The following is a 16,283-nucleotide window of genomic DNA, read 5'->3' on the forward strand; positions in this document are numbered from 1 at the left end:
ATTTCAGTGCTGTAATATTAGATATTCATACAGTGTTATTTGAATGAGTGCTCAGTTGTGGTGACATTTAACAACAGACCCTTTTCACTAAAGACATTTTGTCATTTTCACAGTAGCGATATCACAGCTGTAAATAAGGTCATGATGGCTGGATTTCATTTAGCTGTTTCAGGTGCACGTTGACTCACTGTCATGACTTACTGGCACACGTTGAGCCATTATTAATGTAATTAACACCTGTGATTTTGTTACTGTGGCAAGTCAAAATGTCTGCCATGACAGGCATTCATTTTAGTATTTATTGCTGCTTTGCTTCCTTCAACTTCAGTCTCAGCCCTCAATCTTACTGCAATACCTCGACTGCACACTAGGGGGCAGTCGCATACTTTGTGTGTTTACTATGTAAATGTAAATGTGACAAAGCCAACTTAAGATACATTTCAAAATGCTTTATATACAAGTTGCACATACAACATAAAGACTTAAACAATATAAGATTTATACACTTTGTACATCAGCTGACTAGAAACCACTGACAATACTAACAGAAGTGACATGGAAAGGAGAGAGTCAAGCTATTTAACACACAAAGTAATTCACAAAATAATGAAAATTCAGCATAGTTAACTCACCAGTATGCCAGTTTGGAAGGTAAATATCAAGAACTGTATTTGCAAACTAAATACTTTACATTTTTGTCAGTATAATACCATCTTTCAAGCAGACATACAATTGTTTCGTATCCAGTTCTGTCCATGTTTTGAGATAAAATGTGCCATATGTTGCAATTTAAACTTCCCTCACTAATAACTGGCTATCATTGGAGGAAAACGATATCATGATCTGGTTTTTAGTTACAGTTCAGACAAGGCCTATCTGTATTTACTCATTTTCAGTGTCATGTGGGCTCCTAACATGAACATTTCACCCACAGTAAGGCACAGTGACTAAAAGAACAAGAGTTCAATCAGAAAAATGAGCAGGGAAATTATGATTTCATACCATTTCTGTATAGACATGTTTGTTTTTTGAAGTACAACACAAGTTAAACATTGTGTCTTCGCTTTGTAAAGCAACTAAGGACAGATGCAGCCAGACGTCCACTCATAGACACAACACTGAACAGAGAAATTCGGAGAAACAAGTAGCAGTAATCATACTCATGAACACAATAATCAGTAAGTTGGTCGGCAGGGATATTAGAAACTGGCAGCCTGTTCAAAAGTTAAATCTCAACATAATGAACTCATCGTCACAGGGGGGATATTTTGTGCTGCAAAGCGCTCGATTAATGTGCCTGGTTTGGAGTGGAGACGCGTTGCTCAATGGACGTTATGTTCGTCCTCTATTTGTCCACCAGAGGGAGTGCTAGTCCACATATTCCAATAGCAGAGACAGACTGTTCACATCTGACATTTATTTTGTCTTTCTGGCAGGGGTCCTCGCCAGCAGCCAGCACACGAGAGGTGAGGAGAGGGGATGCAGGCCGCCGAGGCCCCGTTGCACATGCAGGTGCTGCGCTTCAGAGTGCAGCTCAAATCTGATTGGACGGCAGGTCGTTGGGGGTTGACTGGGTTAGAGAGATCTGTTGCATATTGTGCTGTAGCAGCCGGCCGGGGGGGGAAGGGGACGCTGCTTTAACTGTCGTCCTCGTCCTCTTCCTGCTGGTCTTCCGTCAGCACCTCTGGCACCCGGAAACACTCCTCGAAGAAGTTGACGAGCGATTGGCTCAGGTGCTGCTGCGTCCCGTCACTGTGCAGGAAGTGTCCCTCATCTGGATAGATCTGCAGAGAAATAACCAGTAATGGATTTATGTAGAGCTGCAGCTCACAATATTTTCATTACTAGTTATTCTTTTTGTTCATTGATTATCCATTTAGTTTATAAAATGTATGAGGAAGAATACATATCGCTAAAAACCCCAAAATATTAAATTTACAGTAAAATGAAACCGAAACACTTTAAATGATAGGTAAACATTCTGGCTGAAAGAATAGTGTAGTTTTCAACCTATTTTCCATGTTTTTGTGTCTAAGCAACTAATAGGGACAACTTTTTTTGGAAATTGGTCCAGTATTGAGGGTAACTGCTGCAGCCGGCATAACAGGCCATAGTGTATTCCTTAAAGGCAACAGTGCACTGTCAAAATAAAGCAGCTAAAATGTTTGTTTTTGCCACAAGCTAAGCAACATTTTCTTTAACTAGAAACTCACCAGACTACATTTACAGAAACAGCATTTTTATTATTGTAAAACAGACTTCATTCAAACTCGACAAACAAAATAAAACTCACCAAAACCGTCTCGGTTTGTCATCCCATTGCTCCAACAATCAGCAACTCTGTCTTTGTCAAAATAAACCATCAATTCATTGTTTGGTGAGAAAATATCAACAAAACCAGACCTGATGATTGTTGGAGCAGTGGAAAGAATGAAGCAAGACAGTCCTGGTGAGTTCTATTTTCTTTCTATCGAGTTTGAATTATGTTTCATGATTATAAAATTGATGTGTCTGTAAATGGAGTCTGGTCACTTTGAACTGAGCAACTGTCAGTTTCTGGTTCCCTCTGCTGGCTGCAGCACTCTCGCTCAGCAATGTATTCAAAAACTTGTCTCAGTCAGTCATTTCGACACAAAAACACTGGAAAATGCAAAGTTGCCCTTTTAAACATGACTGACATGCCCACAGGTACATTGAAACATTGAGATTAGCTGTTCGCCAAATTAATCTGCAACTATTCTGGTAACTGACTGATAACTGAAGAGCAGTCTGAGTTTCTTTAAGTTAGTGGGCATCTTCCGTCTTTTTAGTATGTAATTCCTTTTTTCCTTCGACAAGGAAGCATGTAATGACGTGTGGATTTTGTCCATCGCAGAAAGAATGTTGTTACAGTTAATATGGACAGAAGGAACAATTACAGCAAACAAACTGTTTCAATGCACACATGGACACATGAGTGTTAGAAAATCTTCTGAATCAGCTTATCATTTGAGCACTCAATTAGTCTGATAAATTAGAGTTTTTCATCTTCTTACAGGGACACATTCAGGTCTAACAGTGTCGAGCACATCTCACCTGTAGAGTGTAATTCGCCTTCTCGCTGATTAAATGATTGATAAATTTGGCCGTGTGCTGGAAGTGGACCTTTTCTGTGGTAGAGGAGAAGATAAGGTAGGAGGAGACACATTAGTTGCAGTTTAAATACTTGGTATTTCACTCAGTGAAGTATTGAGAAATAATATATAAACTATGTCTGTTACCGTCGGCAGTTGGATGAATTATCAAGTACTGTTTCTGCAGAAGCTGACCTGCTCTGTGTGCTAAATTTGCCATCTGAAGGAAAGAGAAGAAATCCACAATTTATATCATCGGCAATCTCTAAATAATGATCTTTAACTCCATCACTGCCCACTTAAACTAAACATCCTGGAGGCATCAGAGACTGAGAAACTTTACCGTATATACTCTGGAATCTGTCTTTGAGCCGAGGTATCGTTCTGAAAATGCAGATGCTGCAAGAAGAGGGAAAAAAAACTGAGTTAGTAAGACCATGACATCTGTGACACAACCACAGAAGAAAAATAACTGAAAAGTTTTACCATAGAGCTCAAAATCTGTGATGGGAGAGACGGCTGTTCCACATTTAAGTTGGGTAAACTCTTCAGAGCTCAGAAGCATCGTGGCTAAATATCCTCCATAGGCCTGAACGCACAGAAACACATCAGGAAGTCTGTTTCATTATACTTGATGATAAGAAATTCCATGTGACGAAGTTGCTCTTCATCTCAGGAGCTTCTTTGAGTCTGAGTTCTCCTTACCCTTCCATAAACTCCCATTCTTGTCTTGTCGATGTACGGCTCTTTGGATATGAACCTAAAAATGAAAGAAAACTGATTAAACCTCCAGTTGTTCTGGTGTCTTGGCTGCTGGCACGGCTGCAGTTAAAGCTGAAGTCTGACCTGAGGGCCTCCAGCTGGTCCCTCTCCTCCAGTTTTCCCAGTTTCCTCCTGACTTTGTGGAGGAGGTTGGTGCCCTGGAAGCCGCTGCCGTGGCCGTCGAAGCGGATGACGATGGTGCTGAAGCTGCTGACCAGAACTGTGGCCCAGTCCACCCGGAACTGCTCCGACACCATCTGCCCACCGGGAGTACCGTCACTGTGGAAAATACAGACGGAACAAAAGAACAAACCAGACACGGTGATCATTTTAAGGACTGTCACATTTCTAAGATTAATTTCAGATGGGAATATAGTTTGTATTGCCTTGCAATGTCATGAAGTCCAGCTACACAAAACCCTTAAAAAACACATTAAAACTGAACTAATTTATCCAGTCTATTACAATTTTAATAAATGTTTACTGCAAGATAAAGCTTGTTTCTATTTTGTTCTTGTATTTTATTGTTATGCAAGAATTCATGATTTGTTAAAATAATTTGCAACTGTTCTAGAGTGATAATTTTTAAGCAAAAAGATAAACAATTTTCTGTTAGTAGCTGTAGAAACATGAGGCTTTGCTGTGTGTTTTTAAAATTATTTTATGATCATCTTTTTGGGACATTCTGTAAGTAGCTTCTTCACCTCCAGTCTTATGGGAACGGTGACAGGCAACTTCTATTTTTGCATTAAAAAACAATCAAATTGCACAAGAAATATCAGGATTATCTCTGCTGTGGCTTTGGGGCTGTTATTTCTTTTCTTAGCATTTTAAAATCTTGATTAGGGATATAAAAATAACAAATATTCCATGTCACATTTAAAAAAAAAGTACCAGACTCTAAGCATGTAATATCATGGCAGATATTGTCAGTCATTTTATTTAATAAACTGACTGCTGAGTTTATTTGTTTTGCAATTGGAGACACATAATTCAAACATTCACTGCCAGACAATTCATGACAGTGTTTTTGCACATGCTTTAGTCATGGCTGCCTACATTTATTGTTTATTAAAGGAGATCAGAAGCACTTTAAGTAATTATTAATTTAAAAAGGACATTTGCAGTCATCATTCTTTGATATATATCATATTGAGGGATTAATGAACTTTGAGTTTTTGGCATTGATACATTCCTAATCTTGACTCACACCAGGGACTGAAAGTCAGGAACCTTTTTGACTTTTTGTTTTCAATACAACTTCTATGAGTCTCTCAAACATAAGGAATACTAAATTGTAACACTGTAATTTGTGCTTTTTGGAGTAAAAACAGATATGTTCATACTTACACTAGCAGCAGTAGGGGGTAGTGGGCTGTATCTACAAATCCAGCTGGCTTTAGAATCTGCATCGTCAGAGCTACAACACAAAGGAGCAGGTTAACGGGCTTCAATGTCATCAGGATGCACACACAGGTAATCGTCTATCTGCTAACACGATCATGAGCACATACTGTAGTCGTCGATGACGATGGTCTTGTTATCCACTTTGGGCATCTGCATCTTGTTGTATGTGTTGTTCACCCGCTCATTCGTCTCCACGTCCAACAGCTCTGCAGGTAAACACAGTAAACAGGACGTTTATTAAAATCTCTGACATTTATTTATCAATGAAAACGGAGAATTCAGTGCAGTTTATTGAACACGGTGATGTAAGAGGACAAACACTATCGGCACGACACTCACTCTGAATGAACCACTGAATAAAGAGAAATATTAGAAAACAGCAATTAATTTGACTTCAGAGTGTTTCATTTAATTAATTCATTCTGTAATATTCTAAAATCTGTTGCTTTTTTATTGCTTGTAAGAACAAGAGTAAAGTATACAAACACACTGACATCTTTCAGTTTTTTTCTTCCAAATGTGAGTTCCAGTAAACTGACTTTGTGACTTTGTTTGTTTATTTATTTAAAGATTTCTATTTTTTCTAATTTTATTTAATTTCCAACTTATTTGAAATATTTATTTGTTACTTTGATTTATTTTGTCTGCATCCCATATGTTTTTATATTCATACAAATAGATGAGAAAACTCAAAATTTCAAGGCAACTGCTGTCACTAGATTTTTGAATCAAGCTCAAACTCTTAAGTTTTTAAATAAACCAACAGTTTTTCCAGTTTAGAATCTTTTTTGAGATAATTTACTTTGGTCTTACTTTGGTCTTACAAACCAAAAAAAGGACTGTGAACCTGATTTGTCATTAGTTGGGTACTTGAAAATTATTCACTTTTACTTAAATGAATCTGACACTTTCTGAAATACATTTTTGAGGGTTTCTAACACACAAAGATTCAAATTTATCCAAAGAGGAAAAGCACATTTTCTGCAAAAAAAAAAAAAAAAAAAAAGAAAAGAGTTAGTAAGACATTTTCAAAACTTTAAGTGTGAGTTGGGCTGAAAACTCAAATCTATTGAAGTAAGCTGCCTTGAAATTTTGAGTTTTTCAGCTTTTCTTTTTTTTTGGTTTTTACAGTGTATGCTTCATTGTTGTTATCAGTACTCCTGTATTGTGTTCTGTATCTTTTGTGCCTGACATAATAAGTACATTTTTGTTGAATATGACAAAATTAAAATAAAATAAAAAACTCACTCTGTTTGTCCTTGGTGCTATAGACCGCCACACTGGGTACATGTGGACCTACACAGAACAATTCACAGAAGGAACAAAAGACAGTTAGCAGGAATGCAACTACAGAAGCTGATACTTTAAATTTCCTGACATGAAAGGCAGAAATGCCTCCACCGTACAGTACATACCAGTAATCAAGCCTGTGAGACCCGATACTGCTCTGCAACAGCAGCATCTCCCTGTCTCATCTTAAACAGACTTCAGCAGCAGTCCTCTCAGCCAGCTCTACAGTTAATAATCTACTTCCGTCCCATGAGGAAGCAGCTTATTATTTCACAGTGGAGCTACTCTCCAAAGATCCAATTAATGAAGAAAGCCACTGGCACTTCTCCTCTCTGGAGTGAGCCCTCTAAACAAATCAACGTCCATAGAAACCGCTTTGTTGTGCCCCTGTGCTGAGGCCACGAGGGCAAAAAAACAAAAAAAATAAAAACAATGATGGTGTCTCTAAGGAAGAATATCTAGTGAACAACACAACGCTAACCACCAGGCCTCTTTTTCATGTGAAAAATACTAAAAGCAGAGAGCCAAACTCACACTCTGTGCCAGCAGCTCAGCAGTGCTCACATGACTGTTGGCGAGCTGTCAGACAAGACATTTATTTCTGCGGCTAATCGGTGGGATCCAGCGGTGGTTTGAGGTTATCTGCTAATGTCCAGTTCAATACGAGCTCTCAACCCGACATGGAGCACTAATTCAATTACACACTCTCTCTGTCCGGGGTTATGAAAAGAGCCTCGACTCAAGAGACTCAAGGTCGAGGACGCTCACCTTTGCAGTAGAGTAGGAAGTACTGCATGTTGTGGCTGAATGAGACGTCCACGTAGCCGCAGTCGAACTCACAAGACAGGCAGCAGCGGTTGAATGGAGGGATTGTGTCAGCACTGTGGGATGGAGGTTAAGTATCATTGTATAGAGTAAAGGAACAATTCGGCTTTTCTGAAGTGGGGTTGTATGAGGTGATGATGGCGGTCAGCGTGCCCCTAGTTTGGAGAAGCAGCAGCAGCACAACTGTAAGAAGCTAAGCAATGTACTACTGTGGACAGTGTCAGCAGCCACTTAAAAACAGTCTAAGGCTGTGTCATATTGCATTTAAATATTTTCACCCCTTTGCATTGCCAAAAGGCAGCCTTTTCCCACCACTGCAAGAGCTAAATTTCAATCTCTGCAAAGCCACCAGACTCCTTTGGCAAAAACAGTTATTTTACTTTTCAGAACATGGGTTATTATCTCCAGCTGTTTGTGTAATTGTGTGACTTAAGTGAAACCGAACTAGTTCTTTAAAACACCAAAGTCACGGAATAATACAAATTAACCATTTGAGTAGTACAGAAAAATTACTGGTTTTGCCAACAGAGTCTGGTTGCTTTGGAGAGCTTTGGCTTATATACTGACAGTTTCGTATTGGAAAAGTCTATCTGACAGCGAAGTAAAGCCATGAAAATATTCTTAATACAGCGTCCACTTAAACTGGTGCATATGTACAGGCTATATATTAAAGGCGATTAAAAAGCACCTGACTCCTTCCCCATTGTCAGTGGACAAGTTGCCCTTGCTTCTGTTTGTTTTTTCTGATGTGTCCCTGGAAAACCAAAACTCGGCTCATGTCTGTGCAGGAGAGCAGAGCACGTCTGTGTTCAGTGCTTTTGTAGCTTCTAACTGAATGTCGGTGGTATGAAATTGCAGCTGCGTTGCAATTTGTACTTTCAGGTATCTGTTTTATTTTAGTGTTTCATGTCACCATCAACTCATAGGAGTTGTGTTAAGTAATTTCTGATAATATCAGGGGACTATAATTGTGAACAGTATATAGGAAATGATTGTGTTCATCCCCTGTGTTACAGCTGCTTTACTAAAGACAAGCTCATCATCGGTTAAATACACACTGTCAAGCAGTGCAAACTCCACTGTGCTGGGCTGATATGCTGAGTCAGTAAACAGATAGGAATTGGGGAAAATCAGTCACATAAGTTGTCAACGGAGGCGGCAAACTGTCATAGCCTCTGCCAGAAAAGGCCCAGCCAGGAATCATGTTTCCATCACTGCCGATTGGAGCTGTACCTGACAAATACCTGTGACTACTGCTTGACCCTGAAATGAATGCAGATTGTACCTTTTCTTACTGAAGACACAATCCAGATGTTAGTGGGTGGGTTTTAGCCACCTACCACAGTACTCTTGCTGCTTCTCCAAACTGGGGGCATCTGACTGTCGACTGTAGGCAATACACTGATTATGGGTAAGTACCTCATACAACTCCACTTCAAATAGTCCCAACTATCTTGGGACTAACTAAATTCCTCTATTGCAGAAAACTGGATGTAATCATAGGTTCAACTACAATCTTACCTGTATAAGTGCCTGCGTTTGGGGTCGTCCTCTGTGCTCAGAAAGTATCTGAAAAACATCCAAACATCACCGTCAAATAACAAAATAATGATTTTGCAGCACTGGATGTTAAAAAATATATATGTTAAAGCACCAACATATCTTACATGAGGTTTCTTTGATGGTTGTAGGCCAGGATGCTGGTGACATCCCAGTCTCCAGAGGTCAGAGACTGAAGAATGTCTGTGCTAGTGTTAGGCTAGAAGAAAATTAAACATTACACACACTGCACCAAACCATCAACGTAATTCTTCTAAGAATAATTTGGAAAATAACTTACCATAGATGTGGACATTGAGATGTGGAAAAACTTTCCTCTCCCACCCTGAGGGATTGCTCTGGTGAAGAAGAACTTGTGTCCATCTTGGGAAAAGAGTGGCGGCTCATTCTGCAAAGAGAAGAGAAAAACATCTGCACATGTATACAAAGTTTGTGCCTGCAGGGCTTTTTGATATCATGTTATTTACTTGTTCAAGCTCAGACACACGTACCGAGCGCCGGCTGTTTTTTTCAGTCAACAGGCGGAGTGTTTTCATCACGTACCTGTCTGTGCAGCCAGCTCTCACTCTCATCTTCATGTTTCTGAAAATAATATGAGGGTATAAGTTTTTCTGAGTCTAGACAACAAAGAGAAACTATTTCACAAGATATGGCGCTCAATTTGCAAAGCTCTGTAGATTGTGCGGAGCTGCAAAGTCCCCCAGCATAAGGGACCCTGTGTTTCATCTTTATCTTGTCCTGTTTTGCTGTATGTCTGTCAGAAATTTGTATATGTTGTGTGGTTGGAAATGCAATATAACCTGTGACTGCCCCAAAACAACAGTGTGTTTGTCTCTAAATACTTTCCGACTTCCATAAACTGTCAGTGGCACCCTGAGCCCATTCGTTCCTACAGAAGATATAAATCTTAAACAAAAGTAAAATGCTTATTCACTTTCTGGCAGAGAGTTAGCTCAGACAACTGATACCACATATCTGTCTGTTGAATTTAAGGGTGTATTCACACTTGTAGTTCACCTCATTTGGTCCAAACCAAGCGGAAAAAAATGTTTATTTTTAGTTCAGGTCCAGTTCATGTTCACTCTGAATTTTTACAAACAAAACACAGGAGAGACACTGATTGGACAGTTTGGGACAGTTTGTTAATTTCTTTTTGCGGTAGAATCTACTGGAACTACATCACTTTCTCACAGAAAGAAAGTAGTTCCTACATGAAACTGCTCGCAACAAGGTCTGTGAATTATCTTGAGTAAGTCACGCACCACAAGAGCCATCTATCCGCCAGTATCTCCAAAACTCTGCACCTCACACCAAAACAATCTAGATGGATACACAGCACTACAGGCCAGGGGGAAAAATATCTATTTTTGATTTGGGGTGAACCGTCCCTTTAAGGCTTCTGATGTGTATATTTCTGTTCTTTGCTGTCACCAAGAGCACACGAAAAAATAACTGATTGATAAGCAATATTAGTGTAATTATATTGCCAATCAGCCACGTTTTGAATAATGACTGACAGGTAGAGACAGGACAAGAAGGAGGCGTCTTTTACACGGATGATTCAGAGCTTATTACTGTGGGATCGCTGTCACTCATTTTTTAATGGACTTAATGAACTGACACACAGAGATACATGTACGGCAGCTTTAACTGTTTTTGACCTATGAATGGAAAATACACGCTGTGACGTGCGTATGTATTACCATTGTCACCAAATGATCTGCATTAATATATACATGGTATACTGAACAGATTTTATGATACGCAGATGGATTTATTAATAGTTTAGCCTCTGAAATCATGGTAAAAATCACATACTTGCTATCAAAAAATCCTGCAGTTGATTTATTTCCGCTCAGACCACAAACAAACCGCACCAGAGTCGCTTGGAAGCACACTAAGACCACCCTTTACAACCTGTCTCGGTCTGTTTTTTTGGTCCACACCAGGGTTTGAATGGCAGCTTTCTCACCAGCCAAAACAAACAACACTGACGGTGCAAATGCACCGGGCATTGTTTTAACTAAACCAACAAGGTTAGGTGTGAAAGCACCCTAATCCTACAGCCAGACGCCGGTTAGCTTAGCTTAGCACAAAGACTGACACAGGGGGGAAACAGCTAGTCTGGCTCTGTCCAGAGGCAACAAAATCCACCTACCAACACCTCTGAATGTCAATTTTAACAAGACTAGTGTAAAAAAACAGGTCATGAAAATATACTTTTCTTTCCTAAAACAGTGTTTTTTTTTTAGCAAACTTTACCAAAACAGAACTGAACAGTGAGTTTTTTTTTCAGCTGGAGATTGATGAGCTTGTGAGCAACAGAAGAACAGGCCTCAAAATAAACCATAGTGTTACTGTTTAATATAACAAAGGATAATGTCTTTTCATGTACTCAAAACTGAGTAAAAGTATGTAAATTTGCTTTTAAGTAGAGAAGAAACAAGTATTTTACAGTATATACATACTTGTTATGTGTTCCTTGTAATGTTTGTCTCTGTCCTCAGCTCTGCTCACGTGTGCTACACCTGATTACTGGATGAGGTGCACCTGGTCTGGGAATGAAACGCTTTAAAACACCTGAGCCAGCATCAGGAGAGAAGAGAGGCTTCTGGTGAGGGAACTGCTGCACTTGCAGCCTCTCAGCCTGGGATTTTGTGATGCTTTTCGCATTTTATTTTGACTTTGTGTCTTCTCATAGTCTTTATTTAGTGTCTTATATGTATGTCTTCGTGTTAATAAATCAGACAGATTTGGATGCTTTAAAGGTGTTTTTCTGTGGTTGATTTGGGTCAAAGGTGGAGTGTTGTTCACCTTTGACCCACCTTTTTTGGATTAATATTACAGCTGCATTAATGTGTATGTTGCATTTTACTGTTGTGTATGTTTAAGGTTGTGCTGCATTATATACTGCTGAGTAGTTTACTCTACAGCAATGCACCATATTCTATAAGATCCAGTGACAACCACGAGACATATTTTTCTAACCTTGTATCCAATGGTTGATGTGATCACAAAATCTTGTTTGCCACCATCAGTAACATTGTCTCTCCTACATCACCAGCTGTTTCCCCTCCCTCCTGCCGATATCTTGCCCCTACTGGTAAACAATCCTGGAAAGTTTTTCCTCCAATCTCACCACAAGAGCTCACAAATCTAATCAGCCCAATGAAAACACTCTAACCCCCTTGAAATTCTAACCACCCCTTTGTTAAAAGATGTCATTGATTTCTTCTGTCCTTGTGTGTATTCTCTATAATCAAGAACTTGTTGACATCTGGTCACGTTTCAAAACATCCCACTGTTCAACCACTTCTGAAAAAAACAAACAAATCTGGACCTATCCCTGCCCCAGAACTAATGGTCTGCTTCAAAATCGTCTTTTATTTCCAAGGTCTTAGAAGAAGTGGTTGCTAAGCAGCAAACAGCTGTGTTATATGAGCACAGCATTTTTGACAAGTTCTATTCTAGAAAGACTTCTAAAAGACTTTTACTCTGACACCCGCTCACATCCAATCTGTCAACTTGTCAGAAGTCACAGAGTTTTTAGTCACAGACTAAAGACTGGGGATCCTGCAGCGTCACTATTTGCAAGACTACAACTAGATTATTTTGGTCTGGCAAGATGTCTGTACACTTATTTTCAAATGTATTGATTCTGAATTTTCACTTATGATAATGTGTTGTTTGACGTTTTTACGTATTTCCTACAAAACAAATCAAAACAAATATCCATAAATTCTAAAATTTCAGATTTCACACTAGTAAAATTTGCTTCACCTTGATGCAGACTCCAGTCGTAGCCTCACACAGTGTCAGGATGGAGTTGTTCTGGGCTCTGTTCAGCCAGTTGACAGCCAGTTTGGTGCTGGTGGCCCATTTCACCATGGTAATATAATATTCTCTCCTGGAGAACCAGAAGGTGAGAGGACATCACACCACTGACAACCTCTGGCTCCGCTGCCTTAAGAAACGCTCCAGGGCACAATCAGGCGCCACCGGGCCGTCACTCACCCTATTCGAGGGTCATCGGGTTTCTTCATCACCACGGTGTGCAGGGGGCCGTTGAGGCTCACCACTGACAGGTGCACTACAGGGTTTTCCTCGCCAGCCTGCGGGAGCCAACAGGAAATTAGATAGGTCAGACTGGATTTAAGTTAAAGACAGTGGGAAATTGTCTTTCTGTTGTTCTCAGAGTTAGTTTAATCTATCAAAGTCCTCTGAGCATGACAACAGCAACAGGTTGGAATATTTAAACCTGCAATAACTGATTTTTTGGCCACATGGTGGCAGCAAAAAAAAGTCTGAACACAACAATACATCTTTTAAAGTTGTGGTGAACTTGTTGGCAGAAAGCTGCTGATTTACACCAACAGTAGCCTCAGTTTGTGCCTCTAATGTAGCTACTAGAACACATTCCCAGAGGTAACCGTCAGCTTCTTTAAATTATAATTAACCAGTGATGTTTGAAAAAGCCTTAAGTTTGTTTATTCTATTTTTCATTTTATTTCAACTCTATTTAACCAAGAGAGTCCCTTTGAGATTAAGAATCTTCTTCTTCTCAGGGGAGACCCGGACAAGAAAAGTCAGCAGCATAAATAAAAAAACACAGTTACAGACAGAAAACACAAAAGGAAACAAAACAGAATAAACAAGCACGCACACAACTCACATTTCAAAAAGAGAAATGAGTCAGCTGCATAACTGGGTAAATTAAAAACATAAATTTAAGGGCTGGCACATATGGTGAAATTTTAAAGCTATTCCACAATGTGTGATATATATCTACATATAGATATTTTTAAAATAAATACCATAAATTCAACAATATTATTGCAGCTAATAGCGCTTTCATAAACTATTAACACAATGAGATTTTTGATGAAATGTTTTACTAATAACTCATGGATGTAATGACTAAAAGCATAAAGGCAAATAACAGAACAGTTAAAATTACATCACTGTTCTGTGATGAAGCCTTTAAAATCAACAAACTTAGGTCATATCACAATATAACACTATCAAAAATCCAAGTCCGTATCTACTTTCATATCATGATATCTATAAAATAATGATATATTCCCAGCCCTGTTTGACATCTTAAGGAATCTGCCTTTACTACTTTTTTGGATTTGAAATATTTTAAAAAGATTCATTCTTTGAGTTTCGAGTCATTCTGAAAGAAATTCCATGACGCCGGTGCAGAATACACAAATGGCCTTTTCTCAGTTTCCATTAGAGAGACTATAAAGCAGTTCTGAGAATGAAAAAAGTTTTCTCTGGCACTTTTCTGTGTGATAAAGATAGATAGTTAGTGTGGGAGGAGACCAAGAATTGGCTTACATATTAACATGCACCAATGGAAGAGCCTGTATATTTAAAAACAGTTACTGTCAGCTGAATGATTAAAAAAAAGATTTCTAGCCCAAGATTCAAGTTTGTTTGTGAATCAAACCAAATAAATCCAGCTATCTGGAAAGGAAATAGACTTACAACTTGGGAAACAGATTAAAATTCTTTTTTATTGTAAATTGGATGGTTAGAAGAGTCATTGTGAATTCTAAAAATACCGTCAGGAAAGAGCTCAGTGTTTTTAAATGAACTTTGGGGTTTTTAAAACATTGTGGCTTAATTATATTTTAGAGAAACTGATGGTTACCTCTGTGACCTGACAGTACACTAATAAATACGTGAGAAAAACAAACTGGAACTACATATCCAGTAGATACAGACCAACATAATTCATCTCGTTATTCATCTTGATTTGTGTTTTCTGGCCACCTGACAAATGTCAGTCCAAGATTCACTCTCTTTCAGCTCTATTGTTGGTCTCTACCAACTCCTGAAGGCAACATCCTGCCAAATGCTCCATTATGTTCACCAGATAGTCTCTAACTGTGTCTGTCTGCTGTTTGGGATTGGACAGGTGGTACACAGAGTGTTTTTTAGAGATTTACAACTGAAAACAGCTGCTATTAGTGCGATGAGAGAGAACCAGAACAGCAAAATTGTGGTCTGGACAACTGAATTGAGCTAAAACTCACTATACAGCTCTGCAGATTCAGGTGATAAGTCTTCTGAAAGGGACGTCCACACCAAGAACAATAACAAGGATAACAATAACTATAAATATATAATTTTAAAAACTCAAGTTGATGGTGGAGTCCAGACTGCAACTTGATAGTAATGGTGTGTGCCTTCCATCGTGCAGAGCAGGAGTAAGTAAGAGTAGGTGTAAGATTGTGGCTGGAGACTTAACTTTGGGTAGTGATACTCCAGGCTGGCGGGGTAAGGCGTTCCTGTGAAAAAGGGAACTTCCATCTTTGGTACGAGCGTGTCATTGATGGTCATGTAGGCCAGACGCAGCCCGTCTGGAGACCACCAGTGCGCGATGTGGGTCTGCAGGATCTCCTCTGTGAAACAAAACAGCCAGATATTAAACACACTGTGAAGAATACTGAACAAAGTTTTGAAGATGTTGTATTCGATACCAGTATATTTTATTTATTTAGGCTTTTCAACCTGTTTCTTGTTTCTTGTTTCTTACGCCGAAGAAACACAAGTTGTTTCTCTGAATACTGTAGACGGAGAGAATGACAATAAATTCTACCCTGACTTTGACCTCAACCTGTTTCAAAGACCAGACTGACTCCAGGGAATTGTCCTAAAAAAGTCAAATCCATACAAAAACCCATGTAAAAATTAAAATTTTCACTCCTGACACTTTAAAGTGTTTTGCTACAACACTGTTAAGTCCCTATAATGCCGAGCCATCTGCCGCTTTCCCATTAGCTGGTGTTTACGTCCTGACATTGATAAAGTTGTTTCCAATATGTCACCATTTGAACAGACACCAGTTTACTATACAGATGTGTGATTTATGGTGCCTATTCCCTGTAGTGTCGATGAAGAAAAATACATTAATTACTCATATTCAGTTTTAACGACTTACAATTTTGGCATTGCAGTAGGTCCACCATGTTTATGCAAATCTAATGCTTGTGAATCACATAATGACAGTTTATACTAATCATGATAAATATTTATCAGTACAATAGATGTTACCAGCACTATTGCATCTTCATTAATCAAGGATTGCTCATGTGATTCCAGACATTTTTTTCATCATCTTCATCTTTTTTTTCCCCTCAATTTAGTTATTTTTCCTCTGTATGGAGAATGCTGAATCAATACAATGGAAGCACGATATTCTTTTTTTTTCTGTTGATATGATAACCAATAATTGCCTGTTTCTCATGGCCGATATAGATGAGATAACTAATAATCTAACATTTTTGTTTTTTTAAGAAGTTCATATTGTGTGTA

The 16,283-nt window shown here is 38.9% G+C and overlaps 1 protein-coding gene across 1 annotated transcript in view; it reads right to left on the bottom strand.

The window, feature by feature from the left end:
* Positions 1-434: 434 nt before the first annotated feature.
* LOC146317681 (A-type potassium channel modulatory protein DPP6-like) overlaps positions 435-16,283 on the bottom strand; it is a 104,286-nt gene continuing 88,437 nt past the window's right edge. The window contains exons 9-26 of the mRNA XM_084732479.1: positions 15,216-15,370; positions 12,972-13,069; positions 12,738-12,864; positions 9,501-9,539; positions 9,238-9,345; positions 9,065-9,156; positions 8,919-8,966; positions 7,341-7,453; positions 6,531-6,578; positions 5,390-5,488; positions 5,226-5,295; positions 3,960-4,154; positions 3,819-3,873; positions 3,600-3,702; positions 3,457-3,512; positions 3,261-3,333; positions 3,076-3,149; positions 435-1,784 (exon numbers count right to left, since the gene is read on the bottom strand). Of these exons, the coding sequence (XP_084588605.1) occupies positions 1,638-1,784; positions 3,076-3,149; positions 3,261-3,333; positions 3,457-3,512; positions 3,600-3,702; positions 3,819-3,873; positions 3,960-4,154; positions 5,226-5,295; positions 5,390-5,488; positions 6,531-6,578; positions 7,341-7,453; positions 8,919-8,966; positions 9,065-9,156; positions 9,238-9,345; positions 9,501-9,539; positions 12,738-12,864; positions 12,972-13,069; positions 15,216-15,370 (1,700 nt within the window). The 3' untranslated portion in view covers positions 435-1,637. The remainder of the gene's footprint in view (positions 1,785-3,075; positions 3,150-3,260; positions 3,334-3,456; positions 3,513-3,599; positions 3,703-3,818; positions 3,874-3,959; positions 4,155-5,225; positions 5,296-5,389; positions 5,489-6,530; positions 6,579-7,340; positions 7,454-8,918; positions 8,967-9,064; positions 9,157-9,237; positions 9,346-9,500; positions 9,540-12,737; positions 12,865-12,971; positions 13,070-15,215; positions 15,371-16,283) is intronic.

This window comes from Lutjanus erythropterus, chromosome 12 (assembly GCF_056507025.1).
Source record: "Lutjanus erythropterus isolate fLutEry1 chromosome 12, fLutEry1.hap2, whole genome shotgun sequence".
In the NCBI taxonomy this organism is placed as follows: Eukaryota; Metazoa; Chordata; class Actinopteri; order Lutjaniformes; family Lutjanidae; genus Lutjanus; species Lutjanus erythropterus.